This window comes from Triticum urartu, chromosome 1A, assembly GCF_056163025.1.
Source record: "Triticum urartu cultivar PI428250 chromosome 1A, HENAU_Tu73, whole genome shotgun sequence".
Taxonomy (NCBI): domain Eukaryota; kingdom Viridiplantae; phylum Streptophyta; class Magnoliopsida; order Poales; family Poaceae; genus Triticum; species Triticum urartu.
In genome coordinates, this window is record NC_141873.1 from 66,773,478 (window position 1) to 66,795,590 (window position 22,113).

General features: G+C 43.8%; 3 protein-coding genes and 1 pseudogene across 4 annotated transcripts; all 4 read left to right on the plus strand.

Moving 5' to 3' along the window:
- The first annotated feature begins 1,447 nt into the window (after nt 1-1,447).
- Nucleotides 1,448-5,807, plus strand: LOC147990054 (uncharacterized; annotated as a pseudogene).
- A 130-nt stretch (nt 5,808-5,937) lies between these two features.
- LOC125546854 (beta-carotene isomerase D27, chloroplastic) lies at nt 5,938-8,674 on the plus strand. 2 transcript variants are annotated; one of them, XM_087547283.1, is made up of 9 exons: nt 5,938-6,201; nt 6,280-6,372; nt 6,691-6,795; nt 6,906-7,005; nt 7,156-7,247; nt 7,330-7,410; nt 7,748-7,816; nt 7,958-8,141; nt 8,509-8,674. In XM_087547283.1, exons 1-8 carry the CDS (start codon nt 6,055-6,057, stop codon nt 8,096-8,098), a joined length of 828 nt encoding a protein of 275 aa, XP_087403409.1. In that variant the 5' UTR covers nt 5,938-6,054; the 3' UTR covers nt 8,099-8,141; nt 8,509-8,674. The 2 variants fall into 2 exon arrangements, with proteins under 2 accessions (XP_087403409.1, XP_048566926.1); XM_048710969.2 differs by lacking the exon at nt 8,509-8,674 and having other exon boundaries at nt 5,939-6,201; nt 7,958-8,420.
- Nucleotides 8,675-8,690: 16 nt separating this feature from the next.
- Nucleotides 8,691-10,431, plus strand: LOC125546844 (UPF0481 protein At3g47200-like). Its single transcript, XM_048710962.2, has one exon. The coding sequence runs from the start codon at nt 8,691-8,693 to the stop codon at nt 10,281-10,283; it is 1,593 nt and encodes a 530-aa protein (XP_048566919.1). The 3' UTR covers nt 10,284-10,431.
- An 8,358-nt stretch (nt 10,432-18,789) lies between these two features.
- LOC125546865 (uncharacterized) lies at nt 18,790-21,458 on the plus strand. Its single transcript, XM_087547297.1, has one exon. It carries the CDS (start codon nt 18,940-18,942, stop codon nt 21,319-21,321), a length of 2,382 nt encoding a protein of 793 aa, XP_087403423.1. The 5' UTR covers nt 18,790-18,939; the 3' UTR covers nt 21,322-21,458.
- Nucleotides 21,459-22,113: the final 655 nt, after the last annotated feature.

Genomic DNA, 22,113 nt, shown 5'->3' on the forward strand with positions numbered 1-22,113 from the left:
CGTACGTGTGTTGAACGCGGAGGTGCCGTCCGTTCGGCGCTAGGATCTCCGGTGATTTGGATCACATCGAGTACGACTTCCTCATCCCCGTTCTTTGAACGCTTCCGCGCGTGATCTACAAAGGTATGTAGATGCAAAGCAATCACACGTTGCTAGATGAACTCATAGATGGATCTTGGTGAAACCGTAGGAAATTTTTTTGTTTTCTGCAACGTTCCCCAACACTCTCACCCTCGTCCCGCCGCCGGGCCGCCGCCCAAGATTCTGAACAAAGTAGCCGGCGGGAGCACGCCGAAAGGCCGCCACACGCACGAGGTTGCCCTCCCCTCCCCCCCTTTTCTGCGTCAACGGGCCGGAAAATTGCGGATCTGCGGCCCTTCATCGCGGGCGGCCGAATTTGGCTTTTTCGGCCGCCCGTGGCTGCGCCAAGCGATGGAATGGTCGGGAAGCATCTCGTGAAGCCCCGGCAAGGTCGCATCGCCGCATGCAGGTACCGGTTCTTCCTCCCATCTCCGCCGATGGTTTGCGGGCATGGATTCGGCCGGCCGTCCACCGGGCTCGGCGCTCGCGCAACGGCTCTCTGGCTCGCCGATGCCGCTCATACAGTGCGACGACTGCACACGGACAGTGCTGCGGCTAACTTCGGGCACACCGAAGCACCCCAGATGGGTGTTCTTTAAATGCGAAAACGGTGGGGTACGTGTTGTTTTCATTCGGCTCATTTTGATAGCTCATTCTTTGGTTCAATTGCGGTATCTCATTTCAAACATCATCATGTGTGTATGAAGATGGATGCTCATTTTGATTTTGGGAAGATGAATATATTGATTTAATGATAAAAAGAAACTTAATAGACGTTCGTGCACTCCTTAATAGAATCGAAGGCAATGATGTGACTGCATGTGCAACTAGAGGGGAAGCAACGTCTACTTCTTTCAAACCAAAGATGGAGAAAAAAGAATGCAAAATCAAGAATCCACAGATCAACAATGAATGCATGAAGAAGATATTGGTCCAACTAGTGGGAGCAGTTATGGAAGTTGGAAATCTTCTAATATGCATATTTGTGGTTCTTGTTTTTTTTGGTCTTGTTATTCTAGCAAAGATTTATGGAAGTTGGAAATCTTCTAACATACATACTTGTGGTTCTTATTTTTTTGATCTTGCTATTCTAACAAAGATTTCGTGATGTCTTATATGTATCTAATAATATTAAATTAAGGTGCAAATTTAGGTTTTTTGAGCCGAAAGGAGTGGCGCCAGACCAGACCCCGCAAAGCCGACCCGTAAAAGAGCATATTCCGTGAATATCTTTTTTACGGGTCCATTTTATGGGGTCTGCCTCTACGGCTGTTTGCGTCGGCATGCAAAACCATTTTTTCGCAAACTACAAACGCGTTTTGGGGGATGCGGAGTTCTGCTAGATGCTCTAAGAAACACTGCAACTCAAGTCCAAAAAGAGAAATCTCTCAGCCACTCCACAAGCACACTCCAAGCACCAACACGCGGTGTCCATGGCAGTGATGCCTCGCCTCTACTCCACCACGCCCACGCCCCGCCTCCTCCGCCGCCTCTCCCCCACCCCCACCTCGCCGCCCTCACGCTGCTAGGATCCCAGCGCCGCCCTCGACGCGGCCACGGAGCGCGTTCGAACCGGGACACTGGGCCCGGCAGACGCGCACCACCTGTTCGACGAATTGCTGCAGCAGGCAACCCCGGTCCCTGGTCAAGCCCTGAACGGCTTCCTCGCGGCCCTTGCCCGTGCTCCAGCCTCCACCGCCTGCAAAGACAGCCCCGCCCTCGCCGTGTCTCTCTTCAACCGCCTGCGCCGAGAAGCCAGCCCACATGCGTCGCCTCTTACAGCCCACACCTATAGCATCCTCATGGACTGCTGCTGCCGCGCGCGTCGCCCTGACCTGGGGCTTGCCTTCTTCGGCCGCCTCCTCAGGACGGGCCTGAGGACAGACGGCATCGACGCATACGCCCTCATCAGGTGCTTTTGCCTCGCAAAACGGACAGACAAGGCTGTCAGCGTGCTGCTCCATAGGATGCCTGAACTCGGCTGTGCGCCTGATGCCTTGTCATACTCCGTCGTTCTGAAGGTCTTGTGTGACGATGGCAGGAGCCAGCGAGCGCTTGACCTGCCCCAGATGATGTCGAAAGAAGGAGGTGGCTGCGCCCCCAACGTGGTGGCATATAGCACGGTCATCCATGGCTTCTGTAAGGAAGGCGAAGTAAGCAAGGCATGCGATCTGTTCAATGAAATGGAGCATCAAGGAGTTAAACCTAATGTGGTGACATATACCTCGATAATTGATGCGCTGTGCAAGGCCAGAGCAATGGACAAGGCAGAGTCGTTCCTTCGGCAGATGGTCGATAATGATGTTCGACCCAACAACGTGGCATATAAGTGTATGATCTAGGGATATTCCTCTTTGGGCTGGTGGAATGAGGCAGTAACAATATTCAGAGAAACGACAAGCCGGGGTCTTATACTAGATGATGCTACTCGCAACTCATTCGTGGCCTCCCTTTGCAACCATGGAAGAGGCAAGGAAGCTGCGGAGATTGCTCATCAGATGGTTGAAAGTGGAACAACAGTGAGCATTTCAACATACGGTATAATTCTTGGAGAACTTTGTAGGAATAATTGCACTGAGGAAGCAATCATACTGTTCCACAAATTAGGTGCAATGAACGTGAAGTTCGATATTACAATATTCAATACCATGATTGATGCAATGTACAAGGTTCGAAGAAGAGAAGAAGCTAACATTTTGTTTGCTGCAATATCTGCCAATGGATTGGTACCTAATGCTTCTACCTACAGAATAATGATAACAAATCTTTTAAAAGAAGGATCAATGGAAGAAGCTGATCATATGTTTTCATCAATGGAGACGAGTGGTTATGCTCCCAGCTCCGTTCTATTAAATGCTATCATCAGAATGTTGTTAGAAAAAGGTGAGATAGTCAAGGCTGGAAATTATTTGTCTAAAGTTGATGGGAAGAGCATCTCACTTGAAGCTTCAACTAGTTTGTTGATGTGGCATCTATTTTCAACGGAAGGAAAATATCATGAGCAAATAAAATCACTCCCTGAAAGGTATCGATTTTTCGGAGTCAGACACAGTTGAGTAGTTGATTCATTGGATGTGTATAACTCCTTGGAAGGTACAGTTTATTTATTCCATTGCCATCTGGGTCTCCTGCTGGTATAATAAATGCAAATTAGTTAAGCCTTTGGTCCCAAACAAGTTGGGGTAGGCTAGAGGTGAAACCCATAAGATCTCGCAACCAACTCATGGCTCTGGCACATGGATAGCAAGCTTCCACGCACCCCTGTCCATAGCTAGCTCTTTGGTGATACTCCAATCCTTCATGTCTCTCTTAACGGACTCCTCCCATGTCAAATTCGGTCTACCCCGCCCTCTCTTGACATTCTCCGCACGCTTTAGCCGTCCACTATGCACTGAAGCTTCTGGAGGCCTGCGCTGAATATGCCCAAACCATCTCAGACGATGTTGGACAAGCTTCTCTTCAATTGGTGCTACCCCAACTCTATCTCGTATATCATCATTCCGGACTCGATCCTTCCTCGTGTGGCCACACATCCATCTCAACATACGCACCTCCACCACACCTAATTGTTGAACATGTCGCCTTTTAGTCGGCCAACACTCAGCGCCATACAACATTGTGGGTCGAACCGCCGTCCTGTAGAACTTGCCTTTTAGCTTTTGTGGCACTCTCTTGTCATAGAGAATGCCAGAAGCTTGGCGCCACTTCATCCATCCGTCTTTGATTCGATGGTTCACATCTTCATCAATACCCCCATCCTCCTGTAGCATTGACCCTAAATACCGAAAGGTGTCCTTCTGAGGTACCACCTGACTATCAAGGCTAACCTCCTCCTCCTCACACCTAGTAGCATCATGTACTCGGTTTTAGTTCTACTAAGCCTAAACCCTTTCGATTCCAAGGTTTGTCTCCATAACTCTAACTTCCTTGCTTGTAGAAAATCGGTCCTTCATTTTTCATTCAGTTCATATCTGTGTATCTATTAAGCTTTTTTGGGCATGGAAAGGTGGAGCACATAGTCTAGCAGAACTGGTTGCATTTTTAGGGATACTGGCTTCTGATTGGACAGGGACAGTATAGATATGTGCTCTTTCCATAAGAAGCACAATGAACACCAATTCTAGATTTTCTAGCATGGTTTGTTCCAACCACCCACGATTTTATAATATCTAAAACAGTCACTTTCCTTGATATGAATGCATTTTTAGCAGATGTCATTCTCAGCTATGCCTGCAAGAGTAGATTTACTTAGTTTGGGGAATTTGTGATATATGCCAGGGCAAACGGGTCCCTAATGAAGGGATTTTTGAGATTGCTGATGCTATGTTCATTTAGTGGACATTCGAGCTCATGTCGGAGTCTCATACTCTATGCTGTCAGTAGCACCGATGGAGATTGTTGAATACACTGCCGGCGATGAGCGGCGTCTTTGGGAGATTGCAGGCGCAGGGCCTCTCTTGCTTGACTGCCCTGGCCCATGGAGCTTAGTTGTTTGGTTGTAGTCCTGTCTGGTCGTTTTTTTAACGATAAACATGTGCGAATGTAATCTAAGAACAATAGTGTGGCGTGTGTAGCATGTGTGAGTGGGTGTTGTATGGGTTCTTGTCCCATTTCTTCTTCTTAATGTAATGATACGCAGATCCCCGGCGTGTTCGATTAAAAAGAGATTGTTGAATACAGGTGATAAAAGTATGTTATCTTCCTGTTATTGAAAGCACACTTCTTTGAAGATTCAACTACTTTCCTGCTCCTCGTAATGTGGGGAAAGGTATAGCCAAGAATTTACCAGTGCGAGTTTTCGCTTAAGTCCGCAAGGCACCAACACCATATTTGTGACAGAGAAGGAACTAAAGCATTTGCTTGACGAGAAATTCTTGCTCTCACGCACGTGTGCAGTTCTGTCCGGTTTTGGCGCCTAAATGCTCTACCGCTGCGACTTTTACTTTCTCTTTTACAACTTGTAAGGCAGCATAGACTGGGGATCAGAGTTAGAGCAAAGGCAGAGGAGCAGCACACAACATGATGTAATAACCTGACACTCAACTTTATATTCCTTCACTTCATTTGTTTCGTAAAATTGATCCACACTGAGAAGAATCTTTATTATCTCTTCAGATCTTGCTGGTCTGGCATGAGTGGGGTTGGCAACACTCTGCCTGGGCTCTGTGAGCATGTTTTGGACAAGTTTGTGTTTGTTACAGTTCACTGATGATCTTAATCTCGTTTGGGGTATTCTGAGAATTGTTTCAGGCTTTATTTGGTACCAGCTGGAGTGACTGTTAATACTCCTTTGATTTACTCTTCACATGCATGACCAAGATTTTGTGTAGACATTTTTGTTTTCCTTGTTATACTCTACCAAGAATGTTGTTGAGTCTCTGCTCGGGCTTTTCTCAATCATCTGGGGACGTGAACTAGGATAATTCCTGGCAAGACTAGCTCCCTGGAAATTAAGACAAGACACAATCCCTACATATGGTAGCTGAAACTTTGCATTCTAACTAGTTAAGTTGGCCCCTCTTTTGTGTAAACTCTTCTATGTCTTGTATACATGGATTGCAGATTTTAGTAAAATATTCTTTGCTTAAGAGATTTTTGTAGGCTCTGTTCTTTTCCACTAGGAGGAATTAGTAAGTCTGTGTGCTTTTGGACTTTTTTTTGTTGTGAAACTTTTGGACAATTTGGTGGTAGTCTCTGTCGTCTCTTGAGTTTTTATTTTTTGAGTTTGTGCGCTGTTGCTTTGGCGGATCGATTTCTTGGGCCAAAAGGGATACAGGGGCCTGGCAGAGAGTGGGTAGTCTGGGCCGCATTGCCGCCCGGAGAATAAAAAATAAAAAATAAAAGAAATTGGTGGAGGTCGCTGACGTGTGGGCCTCCGCCGGCTATCCACCACGCCCTGGCTGGTTGATTCCTACGGTCTGTCACAGGCTCACAGCCGGAGCTCGCTCGCCGGCGCTTGCCCAGTCCACGCCCATGGCGGCTCCGACCACGAGCCGTCTCCACCGCCGCCTCCTCCCCGCACTCCCATCCTGCACCCCTCGCGCCCCGTCCTTCTCAGCCCCCTCAGTCCAGGGACCCAGCCGCCGGCCTACCTCCCGGCTGTACTGCTCGTCGCCGCCGGTACGTATTAGGTATTCTAGCCAGCCTCCTCGCCCTGGCCGGGGCACTACGGTTTCTTGATTCCTCGTGCTATTTCAGGTGGGAGCGCCGCCGTCCGGCAAGGGCGGCGAGTACCGGCCCTCCTTCGCCGACGACTTCCTCCTCGCCTTCTTCCGGGCCAAGATGGTGGAGGTGAGCCCCATCGATCCGCCCGTCCCCTTCTTCTCTCTACTTGGTTACCTATCTCCTCTCGGCCATGCAAGTGATTTTTGTTCAGTGCCGATATGAAACGATTCCCCGATTCATGGGGTTGACTGCAGAAATTATGACATGATGCAGATTTGGCTAATCTGAACCTCAGTTCTCGATTCACATGCAACATATTTCAATCTTTGCTGGTTGGATAGAACACGATGAATTGATAAACCAGAGACTGAATTCCACCCTTTGCACAGCTGTGTGATTGTTACATCTGTTAATTTCTCTCATTGTCTGTGCACAAAGCTGTAGGAGGTTGGGTGGGATTCTCAAAAGCCTGGATACGACGGGCTGATCGAAGTTGCGAATCGCCTCATGGTCAAGGGGAAAAGTGCTTCAGAGACTGAGCAATCAGCTGTATGCCACTGCTCTTGTTCATCTCCAGTCCCACCTCTTCTGCCATAGTTACATGACTTAAAGTTAAATTCAGTTATCTTTCTCGGCATCTCTTCTCTTACAAATTTCAGGTCCGAGTACTTCAGGCACTGTTCCCACCTCTGTTGCTAGTCCTTTTCAAAGCTCTTTTAGCACCAATTGCTAATGGCCAACTTGCTTCCATGATGGTAGGTGAGTTCATTGCAAGTCAGAATTTCAGGCACTATGATACGCTTTCAGGACTCAGTTCCCTGTAGAGATCAATTGCAGAGTTAACTCACCGTAACTTAGCGTGATCAGTGGTCCTGTTTTTCTTACTTGTGATCCATTTCACTCGTGAAGCTAGAGCAACAGCGCTTTCGTGCCAATGGCTAATGGGCACATGTTCAGTGAATTCTGTAACACTGCCCAATGGGAAGTCGTTATCTAGTGGGGTATTGATCTGTTCAGCCTTCAATTTACATTTCGTTCATGAAGACTTTCAAATTGTTAATATGTCATTCTGGAAATTGCCAGGTGTTTGTCGAGAAGTGTAAATATTTGGAAGAGAGCAAATGTCTTGGCATTTGTATCAACACGTGCAAACTGCCAACTCAGGTGTGTCTATGCGTTATATTTCCAGATCTGTACTTCTCCGCAGTCTTTTTTCTACAATACCTTTATGTCTTCCAAAGGGATGTGATATCAATTTAGCAAACTGGAATGGTATAATCCGCCTACAGAAACCTGCTTGAGCATCGTTGATGTTTCATAATTGTGAATAGATCATGAAAACTTTTTGCTCACCCAAAATTCTACCAGATCCAGCCGGAAATGCTCCTTGAACGGTTATGTTTCAATCACGCATTGGAGCTCCGGGGGAAAAAGTACTTCCATTGCCTAAAAGAGTAGCTTATTGAGTGTCTTTTGCTAAAAACTGTTGTCTATCTTTCAGACCTTCTTCAAGGATCACATGGGCGTCGATTTGTATATGGAGCCAAATTTTGAAGACTATAGCTGCCAGGTAAAGGAAGTTCAGGAATCAGGAATCATGTACATCTTGCTATGCTAAAGCAAAATCTCACAGCTATGTTCATTTTTATCCCTTTTTCCAACCAAATGCCACTGAAGAAGCAGTCTCCAATAACAATGTTGCTCGTTGCAGTTCAACTTTGGAGTGCCACCCCCACCTCCTGACACGGACAAGGCCCTGAAGGAACCATGCTTGGACATATGCACAAACGCTAGACGGCGCAGAGAGCTTGGCAGCAGCGGTGGCCCGGATGGTCTATGCCCCCAAGTTTGATCTGCTGCTTCTGAAAGGACGCACATGATAAATACTTAAAATGGTATGAATATAGATTTTTTTTAGGGCTAAGTTCGAATATACTCCCTCTGTCCCACAATATAAGAACGTTTGTCAAGCCAGCAATGGTGCTGCCCCTATTTCACCTGCGACTGAAGATGGATTTGTATGTGGGCTTTGCGGGCTGGGCCGGCTTCTTCCCTAGGTGAACGGTATAGCATGATGTGCACATACACGCCACATGCTGCGCGCATGGGTTTAATTGGGATGTATGCAACCTACTATAATTAGAATAACGAAGTTGAATCTCGTATTGTCTGCATGTACAAGCAAAGCAAAGAATTGGCACTGATGCATGTTCTGTCCTCTTTATCGCTGACGGAAGCTACGTATATACTACCTGTGTGTAGGCGTACATCATTGAGGGATCCTGTCGTTCTCAGATTTGTTCTTGCGTGTCCATCTCATCATCATCGTCTCCCTCAGAGCTGGCATTCTCTGGGCTCAGATTCCATTCCGCCCCTATATATGTAGCCGGGCATGCAGTTCATGGCGGTCGTGGCATAGCACGTGCACTGTTCCATCGTCCACGATGCCTAGAGAGCGGCATTTCCGCATGCCCGGCGCCCGTGGCGGTGGCGGTGGTGGCGGCGGCGGGGACATCACGGTGCACGTCGAATATCTGGCGCGCACCCTGATGCAGAAGCAGGAGGGCGTGGCGGCGGAGGAGCAGCACCGGGCCATGGCGACCAGCCACCGGCTGTCCCGCGTCCCCCTCCACCTCCGCAACAACAACGCCAAGGACTACACGCCGGGGTTCGTCGCCATCGGCCCGCTCCACAGCCGCGAGGACCGGCGCCTCCGCCCCGCCGAGCGGCTCAAGGTGGCGTACCTCAACAGCCTCATCTCCCGCGGCCACCCCGACACGGCGCAACACCTCGCCGTCATCCAGGGGTACATCCGCGTCGTCGCCGCCCGCGAGCAGGAGGCCCGGGCGATGTACGTCGGGGAGGACGTCGCCGAGATTCCCCCCGATGAGTTCATCCAGATGATGGTGCTCGACGGCTGCTTCATCATCGAGCACCTCATCAACGTCGCCACGGGCCACGAGGAGCCGTCGCTGCACGCCACGCCCTTCGGCCCCGCGCAGCTCTCCGTCGACCTCGTCCTCGCCGAGAACCAGATGCCCTTCTTCGTACTCGTTGATCTCATCGCCAGCACCAAGCTGCCGGAGTTCGAGGCCACCGGGTACCCCTCGCCGGTGCTGCTCGTGAAGCTCGTGCTGTACTACCTCGCCGGCGAGAAGGGCCGCGACATGAGCGAGGAGCTGCCGCCGGCCGAGGGGGTCTCCCACGTCCTGCACCTGCTCCACGCGATGATCACCGCGGCGCGGACACGGTGGGAGCCGCCGCCCCGCACCATCCAGGACGGCGCGGTGATAGAGACGGCACAGGAGGCGGCACGGCTGCTGCGCCGCATCCCGCTGCTGCTGTTCGTGCCGCTGCTGTACCCGATCCTCCCCGAGGACAAGAAGTGGAGCGCGAGCTACGGGAAGGAAGACGTGCCGGCGGCGAGCGACCTGAAGCGCATGGGTGTGCAGTTCAAGAAGGCGCGCGCCGGCAGCGGGAGCAAGGCGGTGGCCGGCATCGCGTCGGTGTTGGGGCCCGTGCCGCTCGCGGTGAAGCTGACGCAGCACGAGGACCGGCTCCACCTCCCCCAGCTCCGGGTCGAGTTCCGCACGGCGCCGCTGCTGCTGAATCTGATGGCGTTCGAGCAGTCGGCGTCGGCGTCGATGAAGACGCCGATGGACGTGTCGGCGTACGTGTGCTTCATGGCGAAGATGGTGCAGTCGGCGGAGGACGCGGGGGTGCTGGCGGCGGCGGAGGTGGTGCAGCAGCACGGCGGCGCGGGCAACGAGACCAAGGAGGCCGTGGCGAGGTTCTTCCGGACGATGGGCGTCGCGAGCGAGGCGGCGGCCGGCGGCGAGCTGCTGGTGACGAGCTACCTCTGCGTGCTGCTGGAGAAGCTGCGGGAGCGGAGCCGCCACCCGCTGTACGTCATGTGGGCCGACGTGCAGCGGAACTACTTCACGCTGCCGTGGGCCGTCGTCATCGAGGTCGTCGCGCTCGTCACCTTCGTCTCCACCATGGTCCAGACCTACACCTCCGTCAAGTACCACAGCTGAAATGCACCGCGCGCACCGGAGTGTCAAATACCACAACGTCCAAAATCTTTGGCAAACTGACTGTCTGGGCCTTGTGTTCTCGCACATTATTGTAGCCCACGGGCCCCATGCCACTTGCGTGTGCATATACAAGTGATTTGATTTTTTATTTAGCACATTAAATTAATTTTATTTATATAAATACAAGAAACTTGAGCTTGATGAATGTTTAAAACTATGTTTTTCTAATATATCGTATTATAAGATGCAATGTAATGTAAAATTTGTATGTCATTTTTGCACATGGCAAACACATGCTTTAATATGCCACAAAAGCATGATCATTATGTTGCCGGATTATAGTGTACAAACCTTTCTGCCAGGAACCGTTAATCAATGAATGGTGGTTTTCTCCTCTCCCCTCTCCTCCTCCCCCTCACCCTCAAACGCGGTGACTGTCGTCGGGCTCGCCCCTCCTTCTTCCTTCCCTCTCCGGTCCCCTCGTGCCTTCGTCCTCCCCTCCTCTCCTCCTCCTTCTGCCTTGTCGTGCCCGGGCCGATGGGCGTCGAGTACCAGAACATTATCCTTGGCGGACCGAATGTCCGGGCCTTGTGTTCTAGCGCATTTGTAGTCCACGGGCCCATGTCAGTTGCGTGTGCATATACAAGAGAAGTGATTTGATTTTTTTAGCGCATTAAATTTATTTTATTTATATAAATATAAGAAACTTGAGCTTGATGAATGTTTAAAATTATGTTTTTCTAATATACTGAGTATCATATTTTAAGATGCAACGTCTTGTAAAATGTGTACGTCATTGTTACGCATGATACAAATGGTTGTACTTTGGCATTAAATTGTGCAAACACATCCTTTAATATGCCATAAAAATATGCTCACTATATTGCCGGACTATCGTGTACAATTCCTTTTGCCAAGGAAAAAATTCACCTCCCATGTTACATACATGTGTACTCTTTTTTTCTTTTGCGGCAAAAGAAAGAAGTATACGAACTCGTGATCCTGCACCTCTTCTAGGACTTCCCTTCTGCTCAGCAGTGCCGGGACGTTCTATGTCCCTAATCTTAAAATTAGACAACTCCTCGTCCATGAAATACATAATCTCAACGTCTCCCTCAGTTCTTCTTTTGTTTATGGAATTCTGCAGGAGAACTAGCAGCTGCGAAGCAATATACTCCCTCTGTGGAGGCAAGTAAGATGGAATTGTCTATTTTTAATGGATGAGTTGGTTGAATAGTATTCACGGTTTATTTCGTCCCATCACTTTTGTCTAGTTTTTTCGTCTGGTTTTTTTCGTCCCCCTCCCACCACCACCACCACCACCCTCCACGCTCGTTTTTTTCCCACCCAGTTTTTCCTCTCTCTTGATCTCTCCAATCTCCTATCACTCGGCCTCGTCTCTTCTAGCGTTCCCCGTCTCCGCCGCCTCCCGCCTTCCTCCGCCGCCGCTGCTCCTCGTCCCACCACTAGTAGAAAACAGGGCTCTGGTTCGGGCATGGCAAGCCCATTAGTCCCGGTTCAGTCACGAACTGGGACCCATGGGGGCATTCGTCCCGGTTCGTGAGCCCAGTGGGCCGGCCGGGGCCTCGTGGGCATTGGTCCCGGTTCGTATGGACCCATTTGTCCCGGTTCTAGGCACGAACCGGGACAGAAGACTGGGCTTTAGTCCTGGTTCCAGTCACGAACCGGGACAAATGAGTTGCCTACATATACCCCATCGCCGCAGCAGTGCACTCCACAGTGCTCTGTTTTTTCTGGCCGGCGAGGAGAGGGCATTTGGGGTGCTCTAGCTCACCTCCTATGCACATGAGGTGTTCGATGAAATGCCCGAGCCACACTAGTTAAGCTTTCTCCTCTCGAAGCTCGACCTCCAAGCTCCATTTTCCCCGAGATTTGCATAGGTTTAGCGGTCCGTCACGTCCCGTCTCCGTCTTCACCGCCGTCTGTCGCCCGCACCGATCTCGTCGCGGGCACCACCGTGGTGAGCCTCTTGTCTTTATCTTCTTTCCGAAAGAAAATAATTCTTACTTTAGATAGATACTTGTCTAATTTTCTAACTTTTATTATTGCTTGTTATTATATATTGCGATGGTTTTGGTATCCGTCCCCGTCGGCCCTCGTCCTGTCGATGATTCAGATGTGGTATATACTATCTTTTTATAACTATTTGGTTCATTTATTGTTTATGACAATTATGCCGACCAATGTGACATAGATTTTATTTATGTAGGAGGTAGTTGAACCGGAAATTCCAACCGACTCTATTGTCGAGAGGTTAAATTTAGTTGAAGAAGAAAAAAATTAATTGAAGAAAAAATAAAAAAAAATTGAGGAGGAGAAGATGATATTGGAGTTGCATGTTGCGGATGTCGTCGATGATCACAAGATCAAGATGGATGCAATGCGGTTGAAGATTAGAAAGATTAGAAAATATGCCATTCATACCAAGGCTTGGTATCATTATGCCGTTGGATCAATTTTTACCTTGGTTGTGATTATGATCGCATTTGTTGTTGCATTGAAAGGTTTTACATAGTTTCAATGTATGGTTTAACTAGATGCTCTGGAGAGCTATATGTTGTTCAATTAGAACTATGTATGTACTTTGTTTTTAATGTGATGATGAACTTCTATTAATTTGGTCACTTATCTATTCATTAGAGCTATATGTTGCCTTTAATTCCAGGGTCTTATAGCTCAAAATAATCAGTAAATGCATAAAAATAGCAAATGAAGTCAGAAAGGGTTGAAAATTGATGATGTGGCTTTTAATGGTGGATTTTGAACACAGAAAAACTATGGAGTTCAAATAAGTTAAAAAAATAGAATCCCTTTGTAACAGACGAGTTTCCGTATGAAACCCTGATACTTCGAAAAAGATTGTCCGTTTTGTACACGAAGTGCATCCAGTTTTTGCCGTAACTCTCTCTACTTTCTTGCACATGCTATGTGGATGAAAAGATGGTAACAAAAAGAAAATTAACTAAAAAACTTTTATAAAACTCTAATAGCAAAAGTAATGAACTAAAGCGCTTTTATAAACCTCTAGTATTTTTTAAACTAAAATTATAAAATTCATGCCACTGAAATTATCAAAGTATTTCAATCATTTTCACAAGTTGATATTTTTGTTTCATGTTGTTTTTCACTTTCTGAACTTACATTTCATTTTCCACTAGCGTGTGTCAGAAAAATCATATCTATTTCAATTGCACCTCTTTTAAAGAACATATATTACTATTTTAAAATAATTCGTTTCACATTCGAAAAAACGATTTCATAAGTTGACATTTCAATTTCATAATGTCTTTCACTTTCGGAACCTACATTTCATTTTTCTTTGGTTTGTTTCACAAAAATCACATATATTTCAATTGCGCATTTTTGAAATAATGTGTTTCACACTCTTGAAATAAACTGTTACACATTTTGAAATAATCATTTTCACAAGTTGTCATTTCACTTGATATTGTTTTTTACTTTCAGAACCTAGATTTCACTTTTCACTGGTTTCTTTCCCAAAAATCAACTCTATTTCAATTTCACGCTATTGAAACAGCATATTTCACTCTTTTAAAATATACCGTTACACATTTCAAAATTTTCAATTTCACAAGTTGACATTCAGTTTCACTTTTTATTTTCGACTTTCAGAACCTACATTTCACTTTGCACTAGTTTGTTTCACAAAAATTACATCTATTTCAATTTCACATTATTGAAAAAGCATATTTCGCCCTTTTTGAGTAAACCATTATACATGTCATAATCTTCAATTTCACAAGTTGAGATTTTAGTTTCACGTTTTTTTCACTTTCAGTAGGTGCATTTTACTTTTCACTGTCTTCTTTCAAAAAAAATCACATCTATTTCAATTGCATATTTACGAAATAATTTATTTTACTCTTTTGAAATAAAAATGTTACACACTTCCATATAATTAGTTTCACAAGTTGTCATTGGAGATTCATATTTGGGTTTAATAGGTTTATGTAAAAAATGTTATTTTCACAAGTTGAGATTTTAGTTTCACATTGTTTCCACTTTCAGTAGGTGCATTTTACTTTTCACCGGCTTCTTTCACAAAAATCACATCTATTTCAATTGCACATTTATGAAATAACTTATTTTACTCTTTTGAAATAAAAAATGTTACACACTTACAAATAATTAGTTTCATAAGACATTAGAGTTTAATACGTTTATGTGAAAATGTTATTTTCACATATTTTTAGTGAAATAGGTTTGTTTTAGATTTTTCTACTGAAATGGGTTTATTTCACATATGAAATGTGAAATGTAAAAAATTAAATGTTTCTGAAATAAAAAATATTGCACACTTCCAAATAAATAGTTTCACAAGTTGGCAGTTGAGATTTTAGTTTCGCAATTTTTTCACTGTCAATACGTGCATTTTGCTTTTCGCTGGCTTTTTCACAAAAATCACATCTATTTCAATTGCACATTTATGAAATAACATTTTTTAACTCTTTTGAAATAAAAATGTTACACTCTGCCAAATGACTAGTTTCACAAGTTGACATTTGAGTTTCATATTTAGTTTTAATAGATTTATGTAAAAAAAATATTATTTTCACAAGTTGAGATTTTATTTTCACATTTTTTTCACTTTTAGTAGGTGCATTTTACTTTTCACTGGCTTCTTTCACAAAAATCAAATCTATTTCAATTGCACATTTATGAAACAATTTTTTTTACTCTTTTGAAATAAAAGTGTTACACACTTCCAAATAAATAATTTCACAAGTTGAGATTTTAGTTTCACATCTTTTCACTATCAATAGGTGCATTTTACTTTTCGCTGGCTTCTTGCACAAAAATCACATCTATTTCAATTGCACATTTATGAAATAACATTTTTTTACTCTTCTGAAATAAAAATGTTACAATCTTCCAAATGATTAGTTTCACAAGTTGACATTTGAGTTTCATATTTGGGTTTAATAGGTTTATGTAAAAAAATGTATTTTCACAAGTTGAGATTTTAGTTTCACAATTATTCATGCATTTTACTTTTCACTGCCCTCTTTAACAAAAATAACATCTATTTCAATTGCATATTTATGAAATAATGTTTTTTGCTCTTTTGAAATAAAAATGTTACACACTTCCAAATAATTAGTTTCACAAGTTGAGGTTTTAGTTTCACATTTTTTTTGACTGTCAATAGGCGAATTTTACTTTCACTGGCTTCTTTCACAAAAATCACATCTATTTAAATTGCACATTTATGAAATAATATTTTTTACTCTTTTGAAATAAAAATGTTACGCTCTTCCAAATGATTAGTTTCACAAGTTGACATTTGAGTTTAATAGATTTATGTGAAAAATGTTATTTTCACAAGTTGAGATTTTAGTTTCACATTTTTTTCACTGTCAATAGGCTCATTTTGCTTTTCGCTGGCTTCTTTCACAAAATCACATCTATTTCAATTGCACATTTATGAAATAATATTTTTTTCTTGTTTGAAATAAAAATGTTACACTTTTCCTTATGATTAGTTTGACAAGTTGATATTTAAGTTTCATATTTGGGTTCAATAGGTTTATGTAAAAAATGTTATTTTCACAAGTTGGGATTTTAGTTTCACATTTTTTCACTTTCAGTAGGTGCATTTTACTTTTCACTGGCTTCTTTAACAAAAATCAAATCTATTTCAATTGCACATTCATGAAATAATGTTTTTTTTCACTTTTGAAATAAAAATATTACACAGTCCACATAATTAGTTTGACAAGTTGATATTTTAGTTTCACCTGTTTTTACTGTCAATAGGTGCATTTTACTTTTTGCTGGCTTCTTTCACAAAAATCACATCTATTTAAATTGCTCTTTTGAAATAAAAATGTTACACAGTTACAATTAATTTGTTTCACAAGTTGACATTTGAGTTTCATATTTGGGTTTAATAAGTTTATGTGAAAAATGTTATATTCACAAGTTGAGATTTTAATTTCACATTTTTTTCCCTTTCAATGGGTGCATTTTACTTTTCACTGGCTTCTTTCACAAAAATTATATCTATTTCAATTGGACATTTATGAAATAACTTATTTTACTCTTTTCAAATAATAATGTTACCCACTTCCAAATAATTAGTTTCACAAATTGACATTTGAGTTTGATATTTGAGTTTAATAGGTTTATGTGAAAACTCTTATAAGATTTTAGTTTCACATTTTTTTTTCACTTTCAGTAGGTGCATTTTACTTTTCACTGGCTTATTTCATAAAAATCACATATATTTCAATTGGACATTTATGAAGTAACTTATTTTACTCTTTTGAAATAAAAATGTTACACACTTCCAAATAATTAGTTTCACAAGTTGACATTTGAGTTTCACATTTGGGTTTAACAGGTTTATGTGAAAAATGTTATTTTCACAGCTTGAGATTTTAGTTTCAGATTTTCTTTCACTTTCAGTAGGTGCATTTTGCTTTTCACTGGCATATTTCATAAAAATCATATCTATCTCAATTGCACATTTATGAAATAACTTATTTTACTCTTTTGAAATAAAAATGTTACACACTTCCAAATAATTAGTTTCGCAAGTTGACATTCGAGTTTAATAAGTTTATGTGAAAAATGTTATTTTCACAAGTTGAGATTCTAGTTTCACTTTCAGTAAGTGCATTTTACTTTTCATTGGCTTCTTTCACAAAAATCACATCTATTTCGATTGCACATTGAAATAACTTATTTTACTCTTTTGAAATAAAAATGTTACGCACTTCCAAATAATTAGTTTCACAAGTTGACATTTGAGTTTCACATTTGGGTTTAACAGGTTTATGTGAAAAATGTTATTTTCACAACTTGAGATTTTAGTTTCAGATTTTCTTTCACTTTCAGTAGGTGCATTTTGCTTTTCACTGGCATATTTCATAAAAATCATATCTATCTCAATTGCACATTTATGAAATAACTTATTTTACTCTTTTGAAATAAAAATGTTACACACTTCCAAATAATTAGTTTCGCAAGTTGACATTCGAGTTTAATAAGTTTATGTGAAAAATGTTATTTTCACAAGTTGAGATTCTAGTTTCACTTTCAGTAAGTGCATTTTACTTTTCATTGGCTTCTTTCACAAAAATCACATCTATTTCAATTGCACATTGAAATAACTTATTTTACTCTTTTGAAATAAAAATGTTACACACTTCCAAATAATTAGTTTCACAAGTTGACATTTGAGTTTCACATTTGGGTTTAACACGTTTATGTGAAAAATGTTATTTTCACAGCTTGAGATTTTAGTTTCAGATTTTCTTTCACTTTCAGTAGGTGCATTTTGCTTTTCACTGGCATATTTCATAAAAATCATATCTATCTCAATTGCACATTTATGAAATAACTTATTTTACTCTTTTGAAATAAAAATGTTACACACTTCCAAATAATTAGTTTCGCAAGTTGACATTCGAGTTTAATAAGTTTATGTGAAAAATGTTATTTTCACAAGTTGAGATTCTAGTTTCACTTTCAGTAAGTGCATTTTACTTTTCATTGGCTTCTTTCACAAAAATCACATCTATTTCGATTGCACATTGAAATAACTTATTTTACTCTTTTGAAATAAAAATGTTACGCACTTCCAAATAATTAGTTTCACAAGTTGACATTTGAGTTTCACATTTGGGTTTAACAGGTTTATGTGAAAAATGTTATTTTCACAACTTGAGATTTTAGTTTCAGATTTTCTTTCACTTTCAGTAGGTGCATTTTGCTTTTCACTGGCATATTTCATAAAAATCATATCTATCTCAATTGCACATTTATGAAATAACTTATTTTACTCTTTTGAAATAAAAATGTTACACACTTCCAAATAATTAGTTTCGCAAGTTGACATTCGAGTTTAATAAGTTTATGTGAAAAATGTTATTTTCACAAGTTGAGATTTTAGTTTCACTTTCAGTAAGTGCATTTTACTTTTCATTGGCTTCTTTCACAAAAATCACATCTATTTCAATTGCACATTGAAATAACTTTTTTTACTCTTTTGAAATAAAAATTTTACACACTTCCAAATAATAGTTTCACAAGTTGACATTTGAGTTTCTTATTTGGGTTTAATGGGTTTATGTGAAAAATGTTATTTTCGCAAGTTGGGATTTTAGTTTCACATCTTTTTCACTTTCAGTAGGTGCATTTACTTTTCACTGGCTTCTCTAAAAAAAATCATATCTATCTCAATTGCACATTTATGAAATAACTTATTTTATGCGTTTGAAATAAAAATGTTAACACACTTCCATATAATTAGTTTCACAAGTTGACATGTGGGTTTCATATTTGGGTTTAATAGGTTTATGTGAAAAATATACATGACCTAACCGTGCAAAAAGAGTTTGCGCCTCCTCGGGTAACCGTCTCCATCTTAGACGTCTGAGTCAATTAAGCCACTCCACTTGTTCTCAACACTTGAACAAGTTCGGACTTGCCTTCAGGAAATCGACAACGACCAGCCCACATTACATAGCTCAACCATTTTCTGTCAGACGATGGCATTTGCTGCTCGTCTGAAAAATCGTCGCCAATCCATACCAACGATACGCGGGGAGAAAGGAGCAAATCACTACAAGAGTTGCTCTTGCTCCCCAGACAAACTGCAGCGGATGCCATGGAATCCAGAGCAACGAGCACCAAAGCTCGTCTCCTCTTGCTCCTGCTACTGGCATGCACATGCGGCGCCGTCTCCCCCTCAGGCGAAGCTGCTGAAGCCAAAGCGCTTCTGACATGGAAGTCCACCCTGACGATCTCCGACGCAAACGCCTCTTCTCCGCTCTCGTCATGGTCGCCGGCCAGCTCCCCGTGCGGTTCTTGGTCCGGCGTCGCGTGCAACGCGGCCGGCCGTATCGCCGCGCTCACGGTTCCGGGGGCCGGGGTCGCAGGCACGCTCGACGCCTTGGATTTCTCCGCGTTGCCGGCGCTCGCAAGCCTCAACCTCAGCGGCAACCCTCTCGCGGGCGCCATCCCCGCCAACGTCTCCCTCCTGGCCTCGCTTGCCTCGCTCGACCTTTCCAGCAACAACCTCACCGGCGGCATACCGGCGGCGCTCGGGACGCTGCGCGGCCTGCGAGCTCTTGTCCTCCGGAACAACCCGCTCGGTGGGCGGATCCCGGGCTCCCTCGCCAAGCTCGCCGCGCTGCGGCGGCTGGACCTGCAGGCCGTGCGGCTCGTGGGTACGATTCCGCCGGAGCTGGGGCGCCTGAGAGCTCTCACCTTCTTGGACCTCTCCAGGAACAGCCTCTCCGGCGAGCTGCCACCGTCCTTCGCCGGGATGGCCAAGATGAGGGAGCTCTACCTGTCAAGAAACAACCTCTCGGGTGTTATTCCTCCTGAGCTCTTCACTAGCTGGCCTGAGGTAACTCTCTTCTTCCTGCACTACAATTCGTTCACCGGAAGCGTACCGCCGGAGATCGGCAGAGCAGGCAAGCTGCGGTTCTTGGCGCTCGAGGCCAACAACCTTACCGGCGTCATCCCGGCGGAGATCGGCAGCTTGACGGGCCTCGAGTTTCTGGATTTGGGGAGGAACTCGCTATCCGGACCGATCCCTGCTTCTATCCGAAGCCTCAAGCTGCTTGTCGGCATGGCTCTGTCCTTCAACGGCCTCACTGGCTTGGTGCCCCCTGAAATTGGCAGTATGTCCTTACTACAAAACCTTGATCTCAACGATAACCAGCTCGAGGGTGGGCTACCTGCAACTATTTCATCGCTCAAAGATCTCTACAGTCTTGACTTCAGTAACAACAAGTTCACCGGTACAATCCCAAGCATTGGCAGTAAGAAATTGCTCTCAGCTGCCTTTGCCAACAATAGTTTCTCGGGGAGCTTCCCCCGGACATTTTGCCAAGTCGCATCATTGGCACTGTTGGATTTATCTAGCAACCAACTGTGGGGTGAGCTCCCTAACTGCCTATGGGACTTGGAGGATCTATTGTTCCTAGATTTGTCAAGCAATGGTTTCTCCGGGAAGGTTCCGTCATCTGGGTCTGCTAATTTATCGTCATTGGAATCATTGCATTTGGCAAATAACAGACTCACAGGTGAGTTCCCAACTATACTGAAGAAGTGTAAGCAGCTCATTGTCCTTGATATCGGTGGCAACTACTTTTCCAGCCAAATTCCATCATGGATAGGCTCAAATCTTCCTTTCCTGAGGATTCTCCGGCTGCGGTCGAACTCGTTTAGTGGTAGCATTCCCTGGCAACTGTCACAGCTCTCCCATCTCCAGCTACTCGACCTAGCTGCCAACCGATTTTCAGGTCCCATGCCGCAGGGTTTGCTTGCCAATTTAACATCCATGATGAAACCACAGACAGAGTTCAACATGACTTCACTAATCCACCATCAAGTTCTACATCTAGATGGTGCGATGAATTTTGTCGACCGGATCGATGTCAACTGGAAGATGAAGAGCTACACATTCCAAGGGACGATTGCACTTATGGTAGGTATCGATTTATCAGGCAATTCGTTCTCTGGTGAGATTCCAACTGAGCTAGCAAATCTCTGGGGCCTCCGGTTTCTGAATCTGTCAAGGAACCATTTGTCAGGCCACATCCCTGAAAACATTGGTGATCTCAAACTGCTGGAATCCCTTGACTGCTCGTGGAATGAATTATCTGGTGCAATTCCTTCGAGCATCTCGAAACTGCCGTCTCTTAGCTCTCTCAGTCTCTCCAATAATAATCTCTCTGGCGAGATACCAACTGGGAATCAGCTCCAAACACTGGACGACCCTTCCATTTACAACAACAATTCTGGGCTTTGCGGATATCCATTGGTCGCATGCTCCAAAGGTTCTTCGGGTACTGTGGAAACACTGGACGTAGAACTTGAAACCGTGTATTTCTACTACTCAATAATTGCTGGACTCGTCCTTGGATTTTGGCTGTGGTTGGGGTCTCTAGTTTTCTTCAAGACGTGGAGGACTTATGTTTTCTGTTGTGTGGATCGCCTTCAAGATAAGGTTATGAAAAGACGCAGAGCGTTTCGTTAATGTGTGTCTATATATCGTTGTGTAACCTTTGTACTTGAGTGTAGGATATGTATAGGATTCTGCGTATATTTTTCTTTACTCTTTGTATCATATATAGGATCTGTATTCCTTAAAAATATATATGTTGTTGCGTACTATCTCCATCTAGATTTATTGGCCCCTTCATATTTTGTGCCAAATTTTGACCGTAGATTGACTAACAAATGTATAAGTACGCCATAAAACTTATATTGTTCTTTATCGAAAAATATGGTGAGAAACGTAGTAGAAAAAAAAAATCACGTCTAGGTCGGAGCCACGGTGCAATCGCTTTAAGTCTAAAGGGAGTAAGACCGTTCTTATTCACCCCTCCCTATCTAGTCTTTCCATGTATATGATGGGGTTGTATATCTTGCCGGAAGGGGTCCATAGCTCCTTTGACAAAGACCTCTCTTATTTTTTTTTTGGAAAGCGACGGATGGCCGACAAAAATACCATATGGTCATGTGGGCCGATGTGTGCATGCCAAAAGACTTGGGCGAGATTGGCATTCTTGCGTCCCGTCGCATGAATGTGGCCCTTATACTTAGATGTGTCTGACAGATACAACATGGGGAGGGAAGGGTCTATGGTTGCAGCTGGTCTAGGGTAAGTATTTGCAGGGCGACACCTTCTTGCTTGTGAGCGCAGGAAAGGGTCTTGATTCTGAAAATTCATCCAGCAGATCAAACATGAGCTGCACTAGAATTTCTCTGTCCATAGGCAAAGAAGGGGGGGACCTTCTTCTGGCTTGACCCGTGGGTTGGAGGCGCT